The sequence below is a fragment of the Falco naumanni genome, chromosome 2 (genome assembly GCF_017639655.2).
Source record: "Falco naumanni isolate bFalNau1 chromosome 2, bFalNau1.pat, whole genome shotgun sequence".
NCBI classification, from domain to species: domain Eukaryota; kingdom Metazoa; phylum Chordata; class Aves; order Falconiformes; family Falconidae; genus Falco; species Falco naumanni.
The window spans coordinates 9,248,411-9,265,158 of record NC_054055.1 but is presented as its reverse complement, the minus strand read 5'-3'; the positions used below and the strand labels follow the sequence as shown (position 1 = coordinate 9,265,158).

The following is a 16,748-nucleotide window of genomic DNA, read 5'->3' as shown; positions in this document are numbered from 1 at the left end:
TCCCCGGGAGACCTTCAGGCAGTACCTTCTCAGCACATAACTTCCCTCTCTTTGTTTTCTGGTGACAATATCACCTGACCTGTGTTTTGTGATTTTTTTTTATGTTTTAAAGAGCAAGGAAGAGAGAAGCATCAACATTACCTTGAATCCCCCCAGCCAAGATCCGTCCATCAGAGAGGGCTGGCAAGGTCCTGCCCTTCTGCCTGCTGGGCTTAGACATCACGTATCTGACTGGGGTGTTTGCATTTTTTTACTAATAAGGAGAAAAGTATTGCTTTTAAAATAATGAGGTTTTTTTTTTAAAAAAAATCGATTTCACAAGTTTGTAGCCTGCAACTAGAATTCTAACCACTTTTAGTTTTAAGTTTCACTGGTGAACTTAAATGAACTTGAAATCTGCCCAGAGCTGTGGCACTAATGTGTCCCTGATGGGAAGCAGTAACTGCCAAAAGAGATAACCTGAATGCAGTCAGGACCATGTTTCCTCAGCTAAAAATATGATCGACACTTTTTATTATTAGTTGAAAAACTGAGCAGCTTAAGAATGTGTGATAGGTAAACAGCAGCTTTTTACTGCATTCCCAAGCTGAAAAAGCAGCTTGCTGGGCAATTTTTTGAAGAAAACAACATAAACTTACTATTACACTTGAGAACCAAGTGAGAAACAGTAAAAGTGTACTGTTGTAAGAAAAACACTTGTAGACTAAGCTTCGCTTCATCTCTGATGAAAAATGGCACTTTGTGTTTCAATAGATCTTTATTTTGCTAGATTTTTATGCCTGTCATCTTAAATTTCTTCTTTTTCAACACATCTTCCTGACATTTTTTGGGACTTCTTTCAAGCTTCTGAAATTCCATCAGCATTTCTCACACACTCATAGTCTACAGGGCTTGGCTGACAGTATTGCTGTAATGTTGTCTTTTACATTCTTGTCCCAGTCTTTATGTCTGGAAAATGCTAGAGTCAAAATCTATGGTATTGTCCCTTGATGACCTCAGATGTCAAATTTGAAATCAGATTTTTAGGGGGGCTTGTCAATTATTTTTTTTTATTTATTTATTATGACTGTAATACAAGTGTAAGAGAAAGTAGCCAGGAAAACATTCCTGGATTCAGTGTGGGAAGGCAGATCTACATGTGTTAGAGATGTTATACAAATGTGAACTATTTTGTAATATAGTCTTTAAATTCTGGGATTTTAAGTCAGAGAGGGGGTATCCCATGGGTAATCTTTGCTCAGTAGGGAGAAGCATCTTTCATATGTAAGAAGGACTGCTTAATGCTATATTCAGAGGCAGTGATGGGTATAGGAGTGTGAGCTGAGTTCCCTTCCCCAACGAAGAATTCAGATCAAAGAAAACAATCTTGAGATGAGAAGTTGTTGGGCCAGAGTCCTTCACAGAGCCACCACTGCTCTGCGGTGGCTACCTGGGGTTGTGCCAGGGGACAGGACAGAGTCTGGGCCAGGGGCACTTGCTTTGTCTCTGTACAAAAAATATATATCCCTTGATTTAGGTGTCTGTGATTAATGCTTAGTGCTAGTGGCCGTTGTAAATGATTGAAGTGGTAGAGATAAATAATTCACGTACAGGTTGCTATCTTTGTTGTTGCTAAACACAGATTCTTTGAAAATATACAATTACAGTGACTCCTTCATAGGCATTAATGAGTAGGAAAAAAGCTTCAATAGGTGAGAAGGAGAAAGCTTTTGGGATGCTCGGCATTTCTCAGATATGCTTAGTTCCAGATCACTTTTCAAATACACATTACCATTTGGGTGGTCAAAGTCTCTAGTCCCTGCTCTATAAGACATTTATCATTGATCTCCTACTTTCACTGTTGGATGGGAATTGATCTATGTTAAGTGTACGATATGATCGCTTACTAATGGCTCACAAATCTCTCTCTCTGTCAAGTGCATGTCCATATCACATAATAAACTTCATATTCCACTGTGGAGACTTCTCAAAGGTCTGGGCGAAGCTGGTCACACTGTCTAGAAAAAACTTCCCCCCCCCCTCCCTCCCCATTAGATGCTGGCTTTATCTAAGCCAGTCTTAGCTGGACCCAAAGTCATATTTTTAAGGTGTTTTTTATAATAAAAAGAACCAGCGACTAATATGGGTTTACTGTGATCTGTCAGTCTGAAATGATCTATTCTGAATCCTGAATGTCAAAATACGTGACATTTTTGAACTGACATTTTGGAGCCATTATTTCTTCATGAAAAGTTCAAGTACATTCAACTTTCCATCTCTTTTTGGCATGCAGCCAAAACTTGGAAATTGCCAACTGTACAGAATATCTTTACTTTTGTTGCTGTTGTTACTGTTGTTGTTATTACCATCATCACCATCATCATCATTTGCATCCTCCGCCTCCCATTTGATTCTGGCTGTGTAATTTAGTTCTGACATGTCCCAGGACCAGCAGGGTCAGTAGCCCAAAAAAGTACAATACTGTAAGAGACTGGGAAGGTGTGGATGTTGTGTAAATCTCATTGCATCCTCCATGCTGCTGTCAAGTCAGCTTTTCATGGCCTCACCAACCCTTCAACTTTTTGTACTGCTTTTTCCCTTTTGCTGTCACCCCCAGCGATCCAGACATCTTTAGGGCAGCAAGTTGTTTAATATAACTGTGACCAGCAATGCTGTTGTAACCTGTAAACCTATGGAAATAGCATCAAATATGTGTTAGTGAAGATGGCAGGTCTGTTGACACAGAAAGAGCAGACGTGCTTGGCACATTGTCTTGGCCAAATTCCAGCATAACTGTAATTTAATGTGTTAATGTAGTGCCTTTGCATTTACTCACGTGAAATAGAGGCTGAGTTATTTTCAAAGGCCTTGCAGCCTTCCAGCTCAAGAATGCTAAGATAGGGCAAAATCAGGCAGATGGCCCTTTTTCTCTTTTCCCTTCCTCCAGTTTCCATAACATTGCCTGGTGTCTGGATTCAGAACGTCTATGGGACTTGATGCTGTGCACCTATTCCCTATCATCCCTCCATTCCTGATGGCAAATGGTGCTGTCACCGTGGTCGGGTCACTGCTTGTGAGGATGGCACACATCACAGCAAGTGCTGTGAACTGTACGCTTAGTAGCATCTGAGAGCAAGTCAAGCCGAAGAGACTAGCAGACCCGTTGCATGGAGAAGCCCTCGAGCCAGGCATGAGCATCCCAGCTGCTATTCAGAGGGAGCCTGGGTGCAGCAGATTCATAAGGGTGGCTTTGTAGCCTCTCTTGTCCCTACCTGGAGGGGATTTCTGCTTGCCACGCCTGCCCTTCCTGGTTAATTAGCTAGCTCCACCCTGAGGTGTAAGCAAAATATAGAGGAATATTTCTTCCACTCTGAAAGAGGCTTGAGAAGAAGAGTATCCAATGCAAATTTATTTATTTTTTTATTCTACAGTTATCAATCCTTGGCTTTGTTTTTCTTGAAGCAAAAGGAAATACTGTCCTGAGAGACTAATGCTTCCTGTGAGCAGTTCTAGCTCTCGATATCACTTTGGACAATACCCTCAGGCTCTGTAATTGCTGGCTTCACAGCCGGCTTCCTCCCTCTGTGCACACTGACAAGCCCTTCCTCTGCCACTGGCTTTTTCTATTTGACTCACCTCCATGTTCTCTCTTTATACCTTTTCTACCCCTGCTCAAACAAAGGCATTTATTATGGCCTTTGCAATGAAACATCACTCTCCTGTTGTGTTGTTGTTTTTTTATTTTTATTTTTTGTTGTTGTTGTTCCCACTTCTTGCACCTCCGGCTAAAAAATAGCAATAAAGGTGCTATGGTTTAAATTATTTCTCGCCTACACGGTCCTAGCACAACAGACATTGTGAGGCAGTGGGATAGTGCGAGGCAGCATTACGACTTCCTCGCACCGCGGGCACATATCATACGGAGACTAATTCCCTAATCCTACACCAAATATGCAGCAAGCACCACCGAGGGCAAATATAACTCTTTGGCTATGTTTCTATGGGAGGCTTGGGAAGGCAACTCTAGCTGCTATCAAAAGAATGAATTCCTAAACAACCTGTACCTCCTGCACTCCAATGACTCTGCTCCAGCCAAGGTGGCAAACCCTCTATGAGATACCTGTGTGTGTATGCTCCCCTTTCCTCCCAAAAGCTTTCCAGCCAGGCTGAGCGATCCAGCGGGATGCTAGCTTCATCACATTGAATCTCAAGACAGCTATATAGAAAGAAAATCTGTTGTATGCGTTCCTTGCCCTGGGCTGGGTTGTGATGGGCACATACTGCCTGGGTACCTACGTAAGGGACCTTGAAGAGCTGACTATAACAGGTTACCCAGGGGAAAGGGACCTTGAAGAGCTGACTATAACAGGTTACCCAGGGGAGTGTGGGCATCCAAATGTTTCAAAGTTTCTAGGCTCTGCACTGGAGATTTGTAGATGGGAATGCGGTGCTTGCAGTCCCGGGGGGATACACGGTGCTGCTGCCCTCAGCGTTTGCAGCTGAATGTGTGCCGTGGAGGCTCCTCAGATGCTGAGACACTCAGGCTGCTCAGGTTGGTGATTTGTGTCCCTGGAGGCTGTGTCACGTGCGTGTGTGTATGTATGCATGTGAGGAAGAGTGAGCCTGCAGCTGTTCTGCAGAGCTGGTGGAGCTGGCTTAAGGTGATGGGTTGGGACATGGGCCCTTCAGAAAGCATTTGTGAGCAGTGAGATCGTGCCTTGGTGGTGTGGGTCACGCTCGGGCACACACTGTGGTGCCTCGGTTGCTGTTTTACGGGAAGGCAGTTGCTATATTTAGGGCAGAAATTTGTGGTCACTCATGTGGTCTCCATGAGCAAAGGCTCCATTAACAACTGGCTTCTTCCATAGGACCATGAATTACCACTTGCCTGGTCCCTGGTGCTTTACTTTAGCTTCTTTAATGCATTGAAATTGGTATTTGCCCTTTCTAATATGCTCAGAGACCCATTAGCCTCTGTCTGTAACTATGCTGGTTAATGGAGTGAAGCAGGCACTGAATAATGTGCGACCTTCTGCCTCCCACACCGCTCCATCAGCTCTGGAGCCTATAGCCTCACTTATGTACCTGCTATAGTTGATGAGATTTTCACCCCCTTCCCACCCCAAATCCATCCAGCTGAATAAGGCACTGTCCACTTACCTCCGTACACTGCACCCGCTCCCTAACTCCAGTTCCACCATGGGGTAAGCTCAGGCAAACGCCTAAGCTCGTTTAGTTGGAAATGCTCCTTCTGCCCAGTGCCTTCGAGCTGGGGATCTGCAGGGCTTTTACCTGTTCAGCAGACACAGCCTCAGAGTATTATTTTCCTTCTCATTTGGTATCTCTAAAACAGGATGATGTGGTGTCTATTGGAAAAAGAAGCTCTGGATATGCTGCCTCTGAAATGATATCGTAAACTGATAAGCATACTTACCTACAGCAAATTCCAGCTCTATTAAAGGAGATTATATACAGATGGGGAGTTAAAAGCTTAGAAAATATTTGGCTAATATTTTACTGAAGGTATGTTGCCATTACGCAGCAACTGACTCCCAGCAACTCACATCCAGATGGGCAGAATACGGCCAATAAATACACCTCCGGAGGAGGAGAAAGGGTGCTTTGGTGACTCCTGCGTCCCACAAAGCCTGTCCAAAACCCCTGCTGCCAACAGCCACTGACAGGAGCGTAAGACCAACATCTGCCCTCACACCCTTTAGATTTGTTCTGAGTCATCAAGCCAACAGCATTCAAAACTCTTTTAAAAAAGAAAGAAATTTGTGTTTGACATAGGTTTGACACTCTTAGTACTTACACATGGTGATTGTGACAGTTCAGCCTCATGCTTTGACTTTGAAGGTAATGAAGTACCAGCTGGTACTGCAGATGGCACAGTGGCAACACTCTTTCTTGGGAAAAAGGGAGAAGGTGGCAAGAAGACCTTAAAGAAATGTTACCTTGGAGTCTGGCATGAATTTTTTTCAGACCAGCCTGCTGGGGTAGGTAGGTCAGGCAGAAGTCAGCAGGATTTGCTGGTGTCACTGGTGAGTTTCTGCTGCAGATTGGGACTCCATGTGAGTTGTTGTTAGAGCTGGATTTAACCCCAGGTTCCCAACATCTTTGTACTTTTCTTACATGTTTAAAGCCCATCCCAGAGTTTTGCAGCTCAAGGGCATCTGCAAATTGTGATTTATAGCTGATGCCTTATTGCATTTCTAGACTGTACTGCAAGGCAACGTCTCTGGCAGTGTCAGGGAGTCACTGTGTGGAAGGGAAGGCATAAGAGGCTTAGGTGAAAACTCTTCATCCATACATACCCGAGCAAGCCCTCAAATTCAGGCTAGTTGTTTAGCCTGAGACATTAGTTAATCAGTTGGTGTAGCGTAGGGGCCAGCTGTGCATTGCTTTTCTATTGATGTTATAACAGCCCTATTACTATTACACTAATAATATATTAGACCTAATTCGTTTTCCCTGGTTGCCGCCACCTGCTTCTGCTTAGATCCAGGGCTAATGAACAGTTGACAGTAGTTAATGAGCTTCTGCAGCAAGCATTTAAATTTCCTCGCTAACTAAAATTAGTTATCTCTTCTGGGCACCATGCTCTGCTTCCCTGGGATATTTGGCATCATTAGCTCCCTGGTGTGTCAGGGGGGAACCATCTCCATCAGCAAGAGACTGCAGCAGTGGGTGCCATCCAGAGCAGCCCTCCTCCACTGAGCACAGAAGCTGTGCTTTTTTCCAATGCTTTGCAAATTGATCTATAGACTGGTTCAGCTGTGGCTGTTTTACCAGTGACATGTCCAGCCAACCAGCCCAAGCAGCTCCTGCTCTGCAGCCACGGTGTCACCTTCCTTGCAGCAATGGGTTTTGTAATGGTGCTGTTGGTCAGCCATGGCCTGTTAGGGCTATTACGGTAACTATTCCTGCATGGTCCAAGATTTTTTTATGATAAAGTTTGCTGTACGGATTACTGATGGGGAAGAGGATCTGATCTGTGCCCAGAGATTTAGGAACTGGATCACCATTTTCCAGTGACATAGGGACCCAGGTGTCACCGATTTGCTATGTGCCAGCTGTAAATGCTGATTATAATGAAATCAGTAACTTGCTGATGCCAGCTAGGCACCTAAATTCCTTTGAGAATCAATGTGAAATGACTTTCCCAAGATGGATTAGGCACTCGGTAGCATCTGTACATAGAAGTACTGCCCACCTACCTTGCAACTCTGGTCCCAAATAATTTTTTCAAACTGGGACGCGGTGTCTTTCAAGTCATAAGGGGGTGATTGGACAACTGAGTGCAGATATTTGGCTGGCTGTGTGAGGGAACGTTGAAAGGCAGTGGGACAAACGAGAGAAGGTGACCATTCAGGACATACTCCATGCCTGGGCAAGGCAACAGGCTGGCAAGGTTTGCCACCGCTGCCTGAATTGATAGTCACAGCATGCCTAGGTTCCTGCAATTTTAAGTATTTCTTGCTTCCCAGGCATTTTATAAAGATAATTTCCCCAGTTTCTCTTGTGTTTGCAGAATATGGTCTGAGGAATTAGCTCAGGTTTGCCTAGGGATAGGAAGGAGAAAGTACTCTGTAAGAGATGCTGCTCTGCGATCAAGAGCCCACCTACAGACTGCTTTGTACGGCATTGCTCAGGAAAGCAACTTTGTGTTGTTGCTAGGATTGTTGGAGCAGTAATGTACTGCTGTGAACAATCACTCAATAAACAGGCTGATATCTCAAAAATAACTTGTTAATTCCCCCCCCCCACACCCCCCCAGCCCAGTTGTGCTCATCTGCATATCAATGTAAATTGTTGTTTGGATTTTCTCAGCTCTTCTGAATCTATTGGAGAAGTCTAAAGCATCACAACACATGTTCAGATGATTAACCATCCTTGTGGTTATGCACGTAAAACTCTGTGGATAGAGCTTTTCTCCCTGTTGTGTCAGCTGTGGCTCCCAGAGCCATATGGAGGTTCTGTGGTCCTCTGCAGACGGCATCTAGCACCGTCTCTGTGTTGAAAGCAGTGTCCTTATCATGTTTCTGCCTCTGCTGGAGACTTGACAATCACATGGCCTCCCTGGAGCTCACAAGCCATCTGCAAAGATGTTCCTGGGATGGCCAAACCCCAAGGTTCTTGGGCTGTTGGGACCCTATTGCACAACTGAGTTTATGCTTCACTAAGTGGCTCACAAGCATGTAATTATTACAGTCCTTATCCCAACAGCTATGCTGTGATGTCAGAAACATGGATCAATTCTTAAATTAAAAAAAAATAAAATCTGATAATTATTCACCAATATGCTGATGATACCCAGCAGCAGAACTGTGGTAAGGAGAAAGTGGCAGTACTTTATGGGAGTGAATCTTGGTGGCAACTTCTATGTCAATGTGAAGTTAAAAAGAAAAAAATTTGCAAGAAAGAAAAAAGCCTCTGCAACCTCAGTCACTTTGGAAACCACCATCCCACTTCCAGACTTGTGTCTGTCTTGTGTGATAGATGTGATAGTGTCTCAAGACATATTAAGAGCATATTAATTCTCTTTTACTATTCTGCTTTAAGGAAAAAAGACAAATTATGCCTTGTGAAGAAGCCATTTGCTATAAAGTGTAAAAATGCTTTAATATTAATATTTTATAATAAAATTCATGACATATTTATAAACACTCTATCAAGCATTTACAACTGAACCACAACTGAGAGCTTGGACCGGAATAAATAAGCAAGGACACAGCTAGTATGAAATATACATCTTAATTTTTATAATTGTGTGTGCTTTATTCTTTACACAAATGGAATGGATGCGCAGAGTATTTACACATAACAGGAGTGTAAGCTGGACAGGGTATTTTGTAAACTCCAGTTCAGATTCTGAGTACCCCACACTACAGCTGGACTGAGAAACATCCTGCTCAAGAGACGCGCGCCGGCCAGCGTGCTGGATGGAGCAGCCTGCTGAGTACAGGCTGCTGCATTCAGAAATTTGGGCTGGCCAATTCAAATTTAGGAACACAAAACCAGAAATTAAAAGGTTGCTATCCCACTAAGAGCCAACAGTGTTGCCTTTTTTTTTTTTTTCCCCTCTTTTTTTTTCTTTTTTTTTTTTTTGCCTTCCCCCCCCCCACCCCCACCCCCCCAGAGATCTTGCTTAGGATGCTGGCAACCGCCCATCCCCAAGAAATGCTGTTTGACACCAGGACAAGTTGCCTGCGCTGTAGGTCAGGGCCAGACGGCATAAGCGGCTGACATGAGGGGTGACGGATTGTGTCTCACACTCCTCGCCTTAAAGGTAAGAGCCTCAAAGGGGCCAACAGGGTAGTGGTTCCTATTGCTTTTGGTGAGATGTCAGTGGGGCTGAAGCCTTCTGAAAATCTGGCCGCAGTATTTGGCCCATGGGGTGTCTTTTTGTTCAGCAGTTTCACAGCACCTACCTCAAATGGATCTTGGTCCATGACTTGTCCCTCTGGGTGCTACAGTAATAGAAGCGGTAAATAATGATGGAGATGCTGAGCTGCTGTTTATCTGCGTGTCCTTGGTGTTTTACAGTAACGCTAAAAAACCGGTGTAATGGGGAGGACTGATGTGTGACTTCAGGTGGTGTAAATGGGATGGACTCCACTGAAATCAATGGAGTAGCCGTGATTTACACCAGCTGAGGACCTAGGCTAGCTATACGCTGAATAGATTTTAGATGTTATTTGCTGTTAGCTTTGATGCTGATTTGTGCCCTAAAATGGGAACCCTTTTTTTAACATAATGATGACCTCGTTCTTACTTCTGAACTAATTAACAAGATATCTGAGTTTTAATGGGATGGGAAAACACATTTATTCCACCAAGGCATGGGCTTGAGCACATGAATGTAGTCGAACAGTGAACTGCATGCATAACATGGCAGACAAAATGTTCAAGAGAAAAAATGTTGAGATTAAAAGCTGTGAAGGATAAGAGACCACCTTCTGCTAACATGGCAGATATTATGGCTTTAAAACTGCAGCTTAAAAAGAAGATCGAGACTTTTGTCATTAACACTATTTTCCCTACAAATATCCTCATGTGTTGCCACTCACTGAATCCTCTGGTCAGGGATACAATTTGAAAACCAAAATATGTGAAAACCAAAACAAAATTACGATTAGACTGAGTGCTGATAAGCAAGTAACAGTGAAGGTGTAACACCAAAAATTTCTCCACAGAAAACTAATGTAAATAAGTAGGTGGACGTTGTGTAACTAGGACACTGTCGCTGGCTCGTAGTGGTTATTAGCTCAGGTTCCACACTGCTCTCCAGGATGAGGATTTGAAATTTCAGTGCAACGGAGAGATTTCTTGTCCTTGACTTTCACAGGGTGGTTCCTAGGACCCTATCCACACCGGAGCATCAAACCATGCTAGCTACAAACACAATTACATCACAGAATATTTATCTAGGAACAGCCTTTACTACCAAAGAAATTACAAAGCGCTAGCATGGACAGGGTACCTCTGTAGGAAGGGGGAATTAAACAAGAAAGAGGCTCTTTCACTGGCGGGTGGTCAGACCGTAAGACCAGTGAAGAGTGCCGTTTCACTGAGCCCTGTTAGCAGGCTCTCGATGAGTCAGTGCACGGAAGATGTTTTGTGGCAAGGAGAAATAAATAGGCTGTAACATTGCACATCTGCACAAAGCTGGCGAGATGTCGTCATGATCATTCATGGGTGGACAAAAAGCTGCGATAATTTTGGTTCTGCTTAGACCCTACGGTGCTACACACTGTGCCAGAACATGAGAAATAGCACCAGGGGTGTGATCTGGCACTTTTCCTAAAGGGTCCAGCATTTGCATTTGCCTCATGTTTAGATATTTGCGAGTCTTTTACACAGACAGAAAAGGAATCTGATTACACTAAGCTGTGTTAGCACCAATATGGTCTCAGGTGCCAATTGCTGTTTGGTTGTGAGGTTGGGCTTTTTTTTTTTTTTCCACCAGATATAATTTTGCATGAATCTTATGTTTCTCTTCCTCCTCCCACTACCACCCAGTATGATCTGAACAGCTGCAATGCAAAAATGAGTGGCAGCTCTGAGGATGCTGAAACATGAAACACAAAATGTCAACGCACAAAACAAATGGGAGTATAAGTCCTAAGGGAAATAAGACCTCGCACTGTTTCTCTTTGTGATTTGTTTTTAAATATACGTTTTATTAAAAAAAAAAAAAAAAAAAAAAAAAGAAGTGCAATGGCAACTCTAAACTGGAAGCACAAACAACAGACAGGGAAAAATAAATAATGTTACTACAGTAACCAAGGACTGGTGGAAAAATTGATTGTACTCAGCCATAGTGTTACTGTTCACCGTAAAGCACAGCACATGACAAAGCAAAACAGTTACTAGTAGGATAGTACCGTAAAAGGCTGCATGCTGAACTAAGAAACAAAGAAGCAGATGTGATTGATTGCTTAAAAACAGAGCTGAAAATTAAAATGAAGTTCCTGCTTTAGGATACTTGGTTTTTCAGGTCTGGTGGGTTATTTCCCAACCTGGGGCAATAGTACTTTGCCAGCATGGAAAATCCATAGCTTCCAAAGATCTGGGGTCACTCTGTGGATTTCTGCAGAATTATCCAAAATCGAAGCTTTCATTTGTTTATATTTTGTAAAAAAAAAAAAAAAGTTTCTAGCCCTTCTGGTTACAAAGCGCTTTTGAAGACTTCACTGAAACCCTCCTTTACAACTCTGCGCTGGCCAGGCAAGAAAAATAGTAGTTAAAGAAGTGTGAACTTCTCAAAGTTACCATAGTAGGGCAGTACGTGAGGGGCCACCTCAGGGCCACTAAAATGCCCGTAGTTTTAACCCTGTCACTGCTGGTGGCTATATTGCAAACATCCAGCTAGTCACGCTGTCTGCGGAGGTTGGCTGGATATACCTGTCAGCTTGACAGGGTGTAGAAATGTAAGCTTCAAATAGACAAGTAACTGAGGAGTCTATTTAAGCATTTGCCCTTAAAATGTCCTTAAGCATTAGGGTTACTCTAGCCACCAGCTCGTAAGCATCAGACTCCTGCGGCGCAGCAGGCAGGAGAGTGGGTTTTGTAGAAGACTTGGTCCAGCAGCAGCAAAAGCCATTCAGTTTACCATCGTAACACCTCCCGCAGCAGTCCCCGTGTGTGTCGGTGAGGAATGGCATCAGTATACAAAGGAAGGGCAATGAGAAACGAGAAAAAAATAGCTCCCTCTCCCGTCCCCTGCACCCCAAACTGCAATTCCACAGACTTTCCCCAAATCCCTCACAAATGTCCATTGCCTCAGTTTTTGCTTTTCGGACCCTTGTTGACTGTGAAATGAATGAAGATACAAGTTAGTTGGTGACCTGCCTGCTTGCAAAGAGAGGAAAGATCAGACGCTTTTGGTATTTCCTTTAAAGAAACAGGAAGAATCATTAACCATTTGGGGGTGAAGTGTGACTCCCTCCAAGAGAGAAATTATTAACTGTATTCAAGCACTGACATTTTACTTCTGAAAAATTGTCCATTTCAATTTAAAGATGCATTATCCTTTTCTGTTCAGAAAAGGTCCTACGGGGCGGTCAGTTCAAGAGATCTTTCCACAGGAGTTCATCGTGATTAAATAGAGGCAAGGGAGAGGATTAAATTGAGAGAAAAACAAGATGACAGCTACAATTTAAGGAATTATCTTGCTCATCATTAATAATAGAGAATCTGTTACTGAAAAGGGATAATGCAACTTATGGTCCTCTTTACATTTTACAGTCGCACAAGGGTGTAAATATTTAATCTTTCAATTAATTAATCTTTACAAAATATCTCACAAAAACATTTTTACCTATAGAAATTAGTTTCTATACATCAATATATTTTTATTTTTATAAATTATTCCATCTTTAAGTGCCTTCTATCAATATAAATGATAAAATAGACAATCAAAAATTTTAAAGCTTTTCCCAGTTGTATCCCTCCTTGTCAACATAGGTGCTGTGAATCCTCATACATGTGTGTGTCCGCATGGGAATGTGTTTGTGTGCATGTGTGTGTGATGTGAAACGCTTCCATCCTCTCCCACCCCCAAACTCCACTAAAATAAACTATATTGTTAGTTCCTGATGCAATAGTGTTTCCAAAGGGGAGAAAAGAAATGCTTGACTGGGTTTCAGAAATCAAAAGATGTGCATAGTTACCAAAGTCGAGGAGTACCAACTACAAATGTGCAATGACAAGCTTGGAATAGGACCCACCTCCCAGTCAAGTCAAAGAGCATCCCACCAGTGACTTCAGTAGGAAGTGGACCAGGTACTCTGAGCTTGATTTTGCAAGGTGCGTGTGGCCCTGATCTAGCAAAACGCTTAAGCCTGTGCTTAGCTTTGAGCACATGAATAGTCCTGCTGGAAGTGATGGGACTGAATGACATAGGGAAGGATCACAAGGGGCTCCAAGTCAGCGGGCTACTCATGTGTAGGAACTGGGGTCAAGTGCTGAGCGCCTTGCAGGATCAAGCCCTATATGAGGTTCAAGAGCTGGGAACTTCTCTTTAAAGCAATCAACACACTGAGCTCAGCCATTGAAATCGATCAGAATGTCCACATGGGCACAGGAGGTGGCTAGCTCCCCTTGACAGAGGGTCTCCATGTGAAAAGTTTACACCTACAACTGGTGCTCTGAGCACACAACAAATTTGCTTTATAAGGTAGAAATCTTTTTGTTCCTACCCTTTGACCCATCAGTGTCCTTCATGGCTTCAAACACTTTGTGTTGTACATTCATCAAAATTCACATTGACTGCAAAGAACATAAATGCAACAAAAACAGGAAAGCCTCCAAATAGTATATTATAGTTTTCTTCTAAATATTCTCCCATCGTAATCAGAGGTGCAGTGGCTAATTTATAATTTTTCCTTTGAAGGAATCCAGATGAAAGGCCCAGATTGTTCTTCAATTACAAGTTTGCATTGATTATATATATCTTCTAAGCTATCTCCTTGGACAATAGCTGCAGTAGAGAAAACATATCAATACTTCTTTTAATTGAGATATTCTACAGCATCCAGTGTCAGCAGATTTTCAGTGCACTCGTAAATACTGATGAAATAAGAGGGAATACTAGTGCACTGTGATGTTGATTATGGAAAAGTCATACCCCTGCAGATGGCAACTAAGTTCAAACCAATGGCACCTTCCCACAACAGAGTCCCAGCCCACTGCTTATAGTGAGGAGACTGAGCTTGGTTGGTTTAGAGAACTAGCAGTTCTGTCCTAGGGGAGAGCAGTGTGGTGGGTTCCCACTGTTCCAAGCCAAGCTTTACATTTTGTTTGGTTTAGAGGCTACTTCAGCAATGAGTAGCAGCAGATTTACAACCTGTTCTTTTCCTGACCTGGTTATAATAAACTCACTCTTGGCTGCAAAAGTTAGCTAGGTCAGGCCCAAGTTGACAGAAGGCAGAGCAACTGCAACATAAAGCACAGTGTCTATACTCTTAAGTTCCTTGTCCTCCCAGCAGAAATCTGGAACGTTGGGTTATTTGCACTGGCAGCACATGGAAGGGCAACTGGGGGCTTCTGAGTGTTATCCACAAATACCAGTCCCCTGATTAGGGAGCTGCCTAAACCTGGCCAGAAGAAATGCTGAGACCCAGAGCAGGTCTTAAATCTTGCTCTTTTCCAGGTCAGGAAGAAGATGCCCTTCTTTTTCCCTCCCATGATCTATAGCTCGAGCTCTTATCTTGAGCTGGCGAGGAATTCTTTGGTCTGTACAAATGCAATGATGCAACATTTTTACAGACTTCATTAAAAGCAGTTTTGGGTCAGGGAGGGAATCAAATCAATGCACAGCTATTCCTTCAGGGCATCAACCTTTTGAGGAGTTGAACGCCTCAACTGCTGTTGAATTTCAGGGAAACAATAGTCTCTAGCCAGGAATCCTTACTCCAGGCACAGTATACTGGTATGCACTCTGGGCCAGAGACAAAGCTGATCCAGTTCTTTTGCAGTAAGAGACTATATCTTGGGGGATAAAATTGTTTTTAATAAAAACATACCTGTAAAATATTCTCCAAATTCTTGTTCTAATTTAATTGCTCGATCATAGGTTTTCTTCGCTTGCTCCTCTGTAAGACGTTTATTCATTTCCCTAGAAACACAGAGGAAGTAATCAAAAAGTTTAGATTCTTACTAGAACAGTTTTCTAAAAGATACATTCAGCTGAATCACAAGTGGATTGAGATCAGAACAAGAATCAAGTGGTGAAATTCTTCCATCAATTCAGGAGCAGTTTCGGTGTTTTAAATTTCATTCTTCTATAGTATAAAGCTACATTTCCAGGCTATTTCCCATTTCTCCACTAAATTTCTATTTTGGGTTCACTGCTCTAATCTCCCAAACAAAATACGAGGCTCAAATTTGGTAACTGCTGACTGAGATGGACTTGTGTTATCAGGAACCCATGGGTAAGTCTGGGAGCCAGGTGGTCTCGAGGTCTGAGCACTCGGAGCACTCCTGCCTCCAGAGCTGGAGCTTCTTCAGGAACCTCTTTGCCTCCCAGCCCCACAGCTGGCTGTCTCAGCTCAATTAAGGTTGGCCAAACTGCTGAAATGGAAGCTGGTTTTCGACTGGGGCTTTGGCTATGGAGGTGAAATCATGGCTAAAGGCAGGACTCAGCACACTGAGATTCCTGACCCTGTAGAAGGTATCTCACAGTCAGGAGGATGTGTGTAGGGAAGCCTCAGAAGGACCCAGAATGTCTTCCAGAGAGACTTCTTGGTTCAGCTGGGGCCATGAATTGCAGATATCACAAGAAATCAAACTGAATCTTTCCAGCAGGAAGAATTATGATGACTTATCTATTTATGTTCTCTGTTCCAGTCCTTTCTGATTAACTAGCGAGATTCCCAGTCAAGTGTGTCTTCTTGATTCTAAAACGTACAGGGTGCCAATAAATGTAAAAACATAGATGGTGTCACTAACATTCTGTTATTGCCAATGTTTTGCTATTTGGTGGAGCATTTCTGTTTCAACAGAGGCATTATTTAATAACTTTCAGAAATTAGTTGTCTTGCTGCTGCACGCTCAGCTTTTAATACCACTGCATACTTGCAAAGAATCAAGTTCATATTCATTGACTGCCTTACACACACATGCCTGCAGATATCCACATTAATTAGCAATAATAGAGTTTGCCCGTTCTAGCATTTTTTCACAGCATGGATTCATTTTTCCTAAAACATGATGGAAATTTTCTGAGGCAACTAAGAAAACGAGAGAAGGGAGCATCTTGTGTTCTACATAAATCTGATTTAATGCCTTGCTCTGACTCATATGATTATGTGCTAATGGACCGTATACAGTACGACATGGGTGATGCATGTAGGAAATTATGTGCATGATAGTGCAGTAAAAAAATGAACTTGCTACATCTGACTCCTACCTGGCTGCTGAAAACTACCCTGTGAGGTGTCCAGGATGCAAAAAGGCATTTCTAGAAATGACTTAAAGCTGTCTATCTACCTAACTAACCATATAGCTGGGAAAACTGCTTAGAAAAATCCCTCTGAAAGCACCAATGCAAAGCAGAAAGCAAATTTATAACATGAAGTACAAAAGAGATTTCTTTAAAAATTTCTGACAGTTATTTGTGAATTATATAAATAGTTTTAATATTTGCCAATATGTATCATGCTGCTAAATTTGTAATACTACTAATTCTATTTATAAAAAGATTGCTATCTAAGTGAGTTCAGGTGAGCTTCTTATCAGCTATGCCTACTTGAACATATCTT

General features: G+C 42.6%; 1 protein-coding gene across 21 annotated transcripts in view; it reads right to left on the bottom strand.

The window, feature by feature from the left end:
- Nucleotides 1-8,724: 8,724 nt before the first annotated feature.
- DLG2 (discs large MAGUK scaffold protein 2) overlaps nucleotides 8,725-16,748 on the bottom strand; it is a 1,042,746-nt gene continuing 1,034,722 nt past the window's right edge. For all 21 annotated transcript variants that reach the window (XM_040583241.1, XM_040583240.1, XM_040583242.1 and 18 more), the window contains 2 exons: nucleotides 15,012-15,103; nucleotides 8,725-13,966 (listed from right to left, as the gene is read on the bottom strand). In XM_040583241.1, the coding sequence (XP_040439175.1) occupies nucleotides 13,860-13,966; nucleotides 15,012-15,103 (199 nt within the window). In that variant the 3' untranslated portion in view covers nucleotides 8,725-13,859. The remainder of the gene's footprint in view (nucleotides 13,967-15,011; nucleotides 15,104-16,748) is intronic.